This window comes from Benincasa hispida, chromosome 3 (genome assembly GCF_009727055.1).
Source record: "Benincasa hispida cultivar B227 chromosome 3, ASM972705v1, whole genome shotgun sequence".
Lineage (NCBI taxonomy): Eukaryota > Viridiplantae > Streptophyta > Magnoliopsida > Cucurbitales > Cucurbitaceae > Benincasa > Benincasa hispida.
This window is the reverse complement of record NC_052351.1, coordinates 4,256,229-4,265,482: the sequence shown is the minus strand read 5'-3', so window position 1 is coordinate 4,265,482 and position 9,254 is coordinate 4,256,229. Positions and strand designations below refer to the sequence as shown.

The window sequence follows — 9,254 nt, the reverse complement described above, 5'->3', positions numbered from 1 at the left end:
AAATGTGTACTAAAGATAATTATACACAATTATCTACCAAAATGAGCATAGCTTAAATGAGATAAAATATGTCTTAGTGACCAAAAGATAATGTTTAAAAGAAAAACAAAATGATAATCAAACACAACTTAAACTTTTCATACTTTTATTTAATTTCTTTTAGTTTTAAGACAAGTTTCTTAACGCATTTAAATTCTAGAACAAATTTCCGTAACAATATCAAATTTTAAGAATTTTTTTTTTTTTAATTTCAAATTTCGCTAAAATCTTTTAAATTGTTTTTAAAAAGTTATATAATAAAACCAAAAATTAGTATTTATAAACTTGTTAAAAAAAAAAAAAAAAAAACATAATCAAACATGGCCCAAACCCTTCATTCTTTTTTTTTAATGGAGTTCGAGTAAGTAGAAAGATGTAAATTAAATTGTCAATTTATTATTATTTTTTAAAAAATTAAAAGATTTTTTTTTTTTAATTACAATTGGAGGTAGTCTCATGGTTATTAACTCATTTGTGTGTTAATTGAGTCATGCTTACTTTGATAAAGTTAAAAAAATTATGTCAAAAGATAAGTAAACAACATTGATAATTAAACAAATCTCATAAGCTTGTTGGTAATTTATTACTCTAAGGTGGTGTGTAATGTGTATGTGTGCTTTTCTTCTTCTTTGAAAGTGCATCTTTCTTCATGAAAAAAGGGTTACAGAGAGAAATATAGCAGCTTTGCACTTTGCAAACTAAAAACATAATCCTCATTCAAGTGTACCGCAATGGCTAATGTACATGAAAATAGCTTACTACATCTGATAACCAGAGGGAAGAAAGAACACAGAGTATTCAAGCAAAGGCAAGTTATCACCCAAAAAATATATAATGGTTGTCAAAGCGTAATTTGATGCTCAATGTACAAAAGAAAAAAAGAAAAAAAGAAAAAAAGAACCAACTCAATACATAAATCTGGTGATGACAATATTTGTGCAACCAACATAACATCATCATTTGCTTTTCTGAATGGGTTTAGTCGTAGGATATGTTCCAAAGGCTCTGTCCCATAATGGAGAAGTGATACCAAATCCCTCGCTTTGAACTCTGAAGTGATGGTTCAAATGATATCTCTGTTCAACACATCATAACAATCATAAGAAAACTTTCCTTCCCAATTCTCAAAAACACAAGGAAAAGCCAAGGACACAAACACAGTCTTATGCTTCAACTTTACCTTCAAATTTTGAGATAACCCTGAGGATGGCTTTCCATGATGCAGGTAATAATGAGTTACGTCGTACATTACATATCCCAGCAACCCACCTCCGAACAAAGAAGGAGCTACCGCTGGAGTTGATGCAAGTCTAATCACGATCCACAGCTAACAGACACAAATCACAAAGACAGCTCCATAAGAAAGAAGAGAAGAAACCATATCATTCCTTGAGATATTGACATTAGCCTAGAACTTGATTGGTTACTTAGATTGCAAAAAATTACACAGATTATTTCATTGACCATTTCTAGGGGTAATAAACCCCATCTTTCAGAATCAATACTTTTATCTGTATTGAACATGTGAAGTGTTGCTGTCAACATTATCCAATTCAAATCCTTAAGGTTCCTCTTTTAAAATATATGACACTTATAGTTCACTCAAGCTGATTGCATTTAAACCAACGTTTTGGCCAGTCCCATGAAGCAGTGCACATCGTTAGTTCATAGCATGAGGCATTCGGTTCATTAACGTAAATTGCAACGAAAAGAATTTGCTCGACTGAAATATAACAATGAGCACATGATTGTCCCTTGAATACAAATTTACAGAGGATAATCTCAGAGAGAACCATTTTTGGAACTTACCGGCACACTTAAGATAGTTGTTGCAGCAGGTGGGAAAACGAGTCTGAGTCCATCCATTGGATGCTTGTGATGACAACCATGAAGTAGATAGTGTAGAGTGTTTCCCCTGAAATAGGTTGTGACATCATCACTGTCCTTGAATTTACCATTCATCTGTGTGTGTGTAAGAGAGATAGAAAGAGAGAGAGTACCAGTAGCTGCTTGTTTTCATGTGGAAAAGAAAGCGGTGCAATGTGTACTCAAGCAAAGTCCAGATGAAAACCCCACCAGCCAAACATGAAGCTGCGTCAGAGGGAGTAAGGCCCCTTGACAAAGACACAGAAACCAACCAGGAAATCACTGGCAGCCAAACAAGTGGAATTACCCACCATACTGTGCGGGTCAACATCTGTTATTACAAAGAAATTAAAGCAAGCCTCTCGTTAGTCATTTCAGAAAAGTTGTATATCAATTATCACATCAATGTATGCATAGTAATTTATTTGATGACATCTCCTTGGTGGTAAGCACAGGATATGATAAATTGTTTGTCCCAAGGAAAAAGATATTACAGATTGATCTCCAAGTAGAGAGGTTGCTATATTATCTGAAGGGTTTAGTATACCCTTCTTCATTGAGATTTCAAATTGTGAGCAAAATTTTAAAAATCACTGCAGCACATTATTAATGAGCAAAATATTAGATGAAAATTGCTAGTATGACCACCAAAAAAGTTTATGCATTGGTAGTTTCAGCACCTATGGCGATCTAATATTGTGTATATCTTCATGCTTAAGGTTGTGTGACAGGATTGAATTATAAAGAATCTAATTAAAACCTCCATAAAATCATTTCCAAAGAATCGAGGGCCCTCCTTGCTAACTATAGGCTGGTGAACCCATTCATTGTAAGCTTCTCCAAGATGGCCAACCTGTAAAAATTTCATTAGTTGGAAACATTTAAAGAGGACTAAATGGCAGAGAAGATTGTAATTGAACTAAGAAGAGTACAACCAAGCAACTTAGCATAGATTAAACGTAATCAAGACAAGAATTTACAAGTAACACCTATCCTTCTTGACCCTCGTAAACATAAAGGTTGGGAGATTTTAAAAGGACTAAAACTTTAAGAGCCTAATTTACAGTGACTTATTTGCATTTTAAACCTTGGCTCCTATGATGTTTATGATGTCATCTTTACAGGAAATAACAAAATATGTATCGAGGAGAAAAGGAGGAGGCTAACCTGAAAAACAAGAGGCTTGTTTAAATCTACAGTAAAAGGCTTTGAAGCCATCTTGGAATCTTCTTGATATGTGGCTTTGAATTTAATCTTTTGCAGAAAGGAAGACGAAAAATACAAAAGTTAGCCAACAGTAAGAAAATAAACCTCATTTGTAAGTACAAACAAACATAAATGGAACAATTAAAGTGGGACGATTCAATTGACTTTCAACTGCTTAAACATTTTTCCTCCGTTCTTTACCCCTCGCTCTTGGATTAGATTACTGAATAAAGTTACTTTAAACTATTGGCTTATAATTTTTCCACCAAACTCATTAAAACATGCAAGTTTGTTAAAATGGACTTTTATTCAGCACAGATAGAAATGTACTTGGGCAGACAAGAAAGTTTACAACAGGTTATATGAAATTGAATCCACTAACTCCCAAGGTTAAAGGGAAAAACGAATTGTATTCTGTTTCTTGAAACTCACAGCACAACAGTTTCATGTAGTCAAATTATCTCAATAGCACTTCCTTATACTTATTTAAAACATTGGAATCATTTCCTATTTCATTAATAAATATATAGGAGAAAATATTTATTTTTGTCACCCAATTCTAAAAAGCGAAATCTGAACCACAGAGATTACTAAACTAAACAAACTAAACAATGATGTGACTATGCGAATCTTATCTGTTGTGAGAGGTTCAGTTAATTAAGCGAAAAGAGGCTATATGAGTAAAGGCAGAATTATGTACTTCTCAAACTTAATGCTCCAGGCAAAGCAACATCACCATTTAACTTGCGAACAGAATGATTAGATTCGCATGAATGGCAAATCAATTCTCAAATCCAAAAAAGATCAAAATTTCATTTTCTAATTATAACCTTGGAAACTGAAGTTGTAGTTTTCCTAAGCATAATCTAAAAATACGCCCCCATTGGATTGGAGGACCCAAACGGCAAATAAAGAAGTAGAACACTAAAACCCAAGAAGAATTCATGGTTGAACCTAAACCAACAGATTTAAGAAAGATCATAGAGAATACCCAGAAGAGGATTAATCCAAAAAAGAAGAAATCAAGACAATGGCGTCCCATTTACATAATGAACTAGAGTGGGGAACAGAATATAGTGGCTTAACGAAATTGAAGAACAATACCCAGAAGAGGAATATAATAAAGAAATGGAGACATTCAAATTTCCACCCCCATTGACTCGATTTAAGAAAAAGAGAAGAAATTGAAGGTGGGTAAGTAGATTATCTGGAAATACTAACCTTTTAGGCACAATGCAACGGAGATGGAGAAACCCAAGAGGAGGATAGAGAAAGAAAATGATTGTGGGCTTCTCCGATAATGTCCTCCTCCAGTCGTATCACCAGATCTGAAGGAAAATTAAGAGGGAAATTTAAGAGAGAGCCGTAAAAGAAATAAAGAAAAAAAGGAAAGCCAAAGATTAGAGAAGAAGAAGGGAGGGTTTTATGTCAAAATTGGGAGGTTCATAAGCACCCACTCCTTTGGAATCGAAATCTTAGCTCAGCCGCACAAATTCACAATACCTGCAATTTTCCTTCGGTTCAACACTTCAATTCAACCTCCAAAAACCACAACAAATATATGAGCCTTTTCCATTTGAGTCCAAACTTGTAAATCTTTTTACGCCTGTAAATAAGTGGACCACTCAAATATAATTTTAAACTTCCTCTACAAAAGATTTAATAAATCATTTTATTTTTTACAATAAACCATGTTCAATTCTATTCTTTTTCAGTACGATAAAAGAGGGTCGATTTCTAAAGAATAAGGTCATATTAATTATCGTTGGTCTTAACTCACTTTAACACGTGAAATTTTACTTGAGAGTACTTAAAATCATGAATGCTATAGATTTAATATGATATCTAAATTATATTGGAAAGAAATCAATACTAACAAGAATAGTCTCTATCGAAACAAAATGAATATGAATGGATCAATCATTTATTTAAGTATAAAGTTCAAACTATCATGTTAATTAAATTTTGAAGTTAATTTGATGAGGGTGAGAGAGAAATGTATATATTTATGAAGTCATTTCTTTGTTGGCTTTTGAAATACAACGACTCACTGTATAGCTCTTAAGGCTTGTTCCATTTCTTTGTTGTTTGGAGGCTCTCTAGTCTCTTCCCCTCTAGATCAAGATGATGTTCTTTTTGCTTCCATTTATATTTGTTGATTTTTCCTCATTAGTGAGGATGGTTGTATGGCATTTAATTGAAATTAAATAATATTATGTATTAGTAACCAAGAAATCTATTGTTTGTGTAATGAAATCTACAAACAAACAAAAGCGAGAAAATGTTAATGGTAAAATTTAAAATAGAGATTTATATGATTCACTAACAACGCAGAATGAGGAAGTAGTTTTATTATTAAAGAAAAATATCATATAGCAAACATTGTAGCGAGACTCATGTTTAGTTATTTAAAGCGTTAAATAACATATCAAAGGGATAGAGATTCCACCCATTGGAGTGTCTATCCCTATAAATTATTTATGATCTATTTGGTAACTATTTGGTTTTTTGTTTTCGTTTTTGGAAATTAAGTTTATTTTATCTACGTTTTCTTATAATGATTTGCATCATTTTTAAGTACAATTGTCGAATTCTTAGTCAAGTTACAAACATAATAACAACTTTTTGAAAACTATATTTTTTTTAGTTCTCATGACTTAGTTTTCTAAATAATTAATGAAAAGTAAAAAAAAAATAAAAAATAAAAAAAAAATGGAAAAATGTTTATATACTTAATTGTAAAAAATAAAAATAAAAAATAAAATAATTATCGAAAAGGAATCTTAGGGAAAAAAAACAATCAGAAATCATTTTCATTAATCATGGCAAACTCTCAAAAGTTATTGTTTTTTTTCCCTCGGTCCCAAATTCCAGCCCATCATATAAAAATTAAAACATGATTAATATATATGTGGGAAATTTAAAATAAGGGAAGAAGGTATGGGGGTGATGATGTTAAACATGTCCTTCAAATCATTATGATCTTGTGGCGATGTGTTGTAATTTATGATTCCTCAATCACGTTTCAAATTCTCATTTCATTTTACCATTTTTAATCACTTCTTTTTCTTCAATTTCTTCATTTTTTTTTTCTTTACCACTTAATCAATTTATATTTCCTTTGACTTTCACGTACGTTGCGTAAAAATTCAAAATAGTCATGTTTTTATATTATTAACAACAAAAGGGGAAAAAAAAAGGAGTTTTGTTGATTTGATATGCAATGATGAAAGGCCAATTCAATCTCATCTATGTATATTATAAAGTTCGTGAAAAAGATAGTTATGTGATGTTATTTTGGAAAATAAGAAGAAATTCATATCAATTAATAAAAAAAACAGAAAAATAGAAATAAGTTGACGGTGGTCAAAAGATTGAGGTTTTCCATAGATGCCAAATGACCAACAACATCAAATTGGCGTACAAACAGACACATCTAAAATAATATCGTTTTTGTCGAATGTTGAACATGTTATCCTTTTTTGTCTTCTATCATATTTCATTTTCTATTATTTTACAGACTCCACAGTTATTTTATAATATGGTAAGTGGTAACTCTGAAAAGTTTTAACTTAATAGATTATAGTATGAATAATGTTTTATGTAAATGGATTAATATGTAGCCCTTACATTAGGGTGTTATTCCAGTAACAATTTCTTGACCTTTATTGAACTCGATCTCCTTTTTTTCCGTTCATTTTTGCTTCAAGCTATTTTTTACTCGATTTAAGCATGAAATTAGTATTTAGTTCCTCTGCTATTCTCTTCTGAATTTGATCATGCAATATTAACATAAGTTATTGAACTACAAGCAAGCTTAGAATTCCTTTCTTATTTTAAAAAATAAGAAAGGATAGGTTGGGATGGACAAAGATTGTATGTACTATGAAGTTGCCTAAGCATGATTAGTTAAGAATAAATTTAGATTTCTCATGCATAATCAGAAGAGAGAGGGTTGGTGAATAAAAACACAATAATATTATTATACAAATAATTCAACATATAAAGTAAGCCCAGAAAAAACACATATATTAAATTTTATTGTGTCTCCTCATACACCAACAATCTCAACTCACTCCTACTGACTTATTTGTACCATCCAAATTCCCCATTATTTATTTTCTTGTACAATGTACATTCTTTCAAGAATCCTAAGAACACTCCTTTTTTCTTGCTATTAAAAAAATAATAATAATAATAATAATCAATTTCTCATGTTCAATTTAACAAATAATAATAGAATGTTTCTTATAATTAATGGAGATGAAAACACAAACACTCCTTTGTTCTTCAAAGCCAATCACCCAAGTTTGGTATTAATAAATACAATTTATGCCTCAAAAATCACTTAATTAGTAAACCAATATACAACCCATCACCATCAAATTTTGGAAGATAATAAAAAAAGAAAAAAAGGGAATAATCCTAACTTACTGGACTACACTTTACCCAAATCTCCATTTCTGAGTCAGAATTTTGATGAATTTGAACATGAAACACCCTGAAACTGTAAGAACAAGTGCCAGAAATCTGCCCCCACAAAGCCCCAAAAGAATCATTATGATCATAATTTTACACTCAAATCTCTTCTTCTTCCCCTCTACTTCTTGTTCTTCATCTTCTTCATCTTCTTCTTTCCTTTTCCTCGTCATTGATGATCCTATTTCTTCTTCTTCTTCTTCTTCTTCTTCGGGCTCCCAAACCTCTTCATCTTCTTCCTCGCTACTCGATTCTGTTCGTTGTTCGTATTCGTTGATCACGATTCCCATTTCTTGTTTCACTTTGTTCTTCTCCTTCTTGTTCCTTTTCACTCTCTTCCCGCTACGTAGTTTCTTCGGTATCAATTTCTTTATGATTTTCGCTCTCAATTTCGCGCTTCTGCTTATCTCATTCTTCCCCACCTGGAAATTCCCCTGTTCCTCCTTCTCCACATCCAAATCAGAACAACCCCCAATTCCCTTTTCCCCATTTCCTAATGATTCACGTTCCAAACCGGAATTCGAATCCACGATTTCGATTTCGTTATTCAAAGCAGAGTTAATCGGCGCCGCTTCCTCTTCTTCTCCTCCACGATCAATGAACCCGTTTCCGCAACGTTCTGGAAATAACCGATTACGGATCGAGAAATTACGAATAGCGAATTTCCCAAAAAATTCGAGAAGAAACAACAGGAAAGCAGAGATAGTAATTCCCAGAGCGAGTTTTTTGGTACTCAAAACCGGAATCACCACGAGAAACATCTTCGCCGCCACAACGAACACCGTTGACGTAGAATTCAAATTGACAGCACCCACATCCGCATTCCCGATATTATCGGCATTCGGTCGGCCACAGACCACATTGAGTTCGACGTCAGCCGGGATGGCCTCCTGTTGGAGTCCATCGACTCTGTTTCCGGCGGCGGAGCAACTAGCGGCGACGACGACACCCTCGTCTTCAGGAAGAAGGCGAGGGGAATTATCAGGGCTGAGGGAAGGAGTGGGAGGCGGCGCAAGGGATTCAGAGACATGGGTGGGATAGTGTTTGTGCTTAGCTTTCCGGAGGGAGTGTCTCTTGATTCGGTCGCGATTCTTGACGAAGAGATCAACGACGGAGGTGGGGAAGCCGGTTTCAACGACGAGAGAGGCGGCGCGTGAGGGGGGTTGGAGATCGGCGACGATTCTGGAGATTCGATTGGATTTGGTTTTCTTCCATGGAAGAGGCATTGTTTTGTTGAAAGACTGTTACTATGAAACAGATAAAAAAGAGAGAAATGGGAATGAGGGGAAGAAGAAAGGGTCGGAGAAAATGAGCTTTAAATACACAAATGCATAAAAATAAAAAAATAATAATAATAATAATAAAAATAATAATGATTAGTTGGAGTTGGGAGTGAGGAGAGAATGGAGGGGACAACGCGTGAGACTTCAAAAAAAGCCCAGTCAATTTTTTCTTTTGTTTTTTCAATTTTGTTATATTCTTCTATTTTTTGTTTTTTTTTTTTTTTTTTACATTTTTATTTCTCCCCATTTTCTTTTAGTTTTTTCTGTTTAGGATTAAAAAAACGACTCTGTTACGTGTTCTTGTTACGTGGTAATTCAAACAGAAATAACGTTTTTCCATTATCGATTAAATTTCCTAATATAAAACTATTCGACGAGAAA

At 33.1% G+C, this 9,254-nt stretch overlaps 2 protein-coding genes across 4 annotated transcripts; both read right to left on the bottom strand.

Annotated features, from left to right (window-relative positions):
- Nucleotides 1-729: 729 nt before the first annotated feature.
- Nucleotides 730-4,732, bottom strand: LOC120072770 (dihydroceramide fatty acyl 2-hydroxylase FAH1-like). Of its 3 annotated transcripts, none has more exons than XM_039025250.1 (8): nt 4,615-4,732; nt 4,333-4,439; nt 3,073-3,159; nt 2,666-2,758; nt 2,040-2,236; nt 1,849-1,954; nt 1,220-1,366; nt 730-1,115 (listed from the first exon to the last, which is right to left on the bottom strand). In XM_039025250.1, exons 3-8 carry the CDS (start codon nt 3,121-3,123, stop codon nt 996-998), a joined length of 714 nt encoding a protein of 237 aa, XP_038881178.1. In that variant the 5' UTR covers nt 3,124-3,159; nt 4,333-4,439; nt 4,615-4,732; the 3' UTR covers nt 730-995. The 3 variants fall into 3 exon arrangements, with proteins under 3 accessions (XP_038881178.1, XP_038881179.1, XP_038881180.1); XM_039025251.1 differs by lacking the exon at nt 4,615-4,732 and adding an exon at nt 4,569-4,609; XM_039025252.1 differs by lacking the exon at nt 2,666-2,758.
- A 2,577-nt stretch (nt 4,733-7,309) lies between these two features.
- On the bottom strand, nt 7,310-8,889 carry LOC120073965. Its single transcript, XM_039026895.1, has one exon. It carries the CDS (start codon nt 8,814-8,816, stop codon nt 7,557-7,559), a length of 1,260 nt encoding a protein of 419 aa, XP_038882823.1. The 5' UTR covers nt 8,817-8,889; the 3' UTR covers nt 7,310-7,556.
- Nucleotides 8,890-9,254: the final 365 nt, after the last annotated feature.

Excerpts from the sequence above, each read along its gene's own strand:
- LOC120072770 (XM_039025250.1), bottom strand. The coding sequence starts at position 3,123 with ATGGCTTCAAAGCCTTTTACTGTAGATTTAAACAAGCCTCTTGTTTTT. Across the intron at positions 2,759-3,072 it reads ACAAGCCTCTTGTTTTTCAG|GTTGGCCATCTTGGAGAAGC; the intron begins GTTAGCCTCCTC and ends AAATTTTTACAG. Across the intron at positions 1,116-1,219 it reads GGTTATCTCAAAATTTGAAG|AGATATCATTTGAACCATCA; the intron begins GTAAAGTTGAAG and ends TGTGTTGAACAG.
- LOC120073965 (XM_039026895.1), bottom strand. The coding sequence starts at position 8,816 with ATGCCTCTTCCATGGAAGAAAACCAAATCCAATCGAATCTCCAGAATC.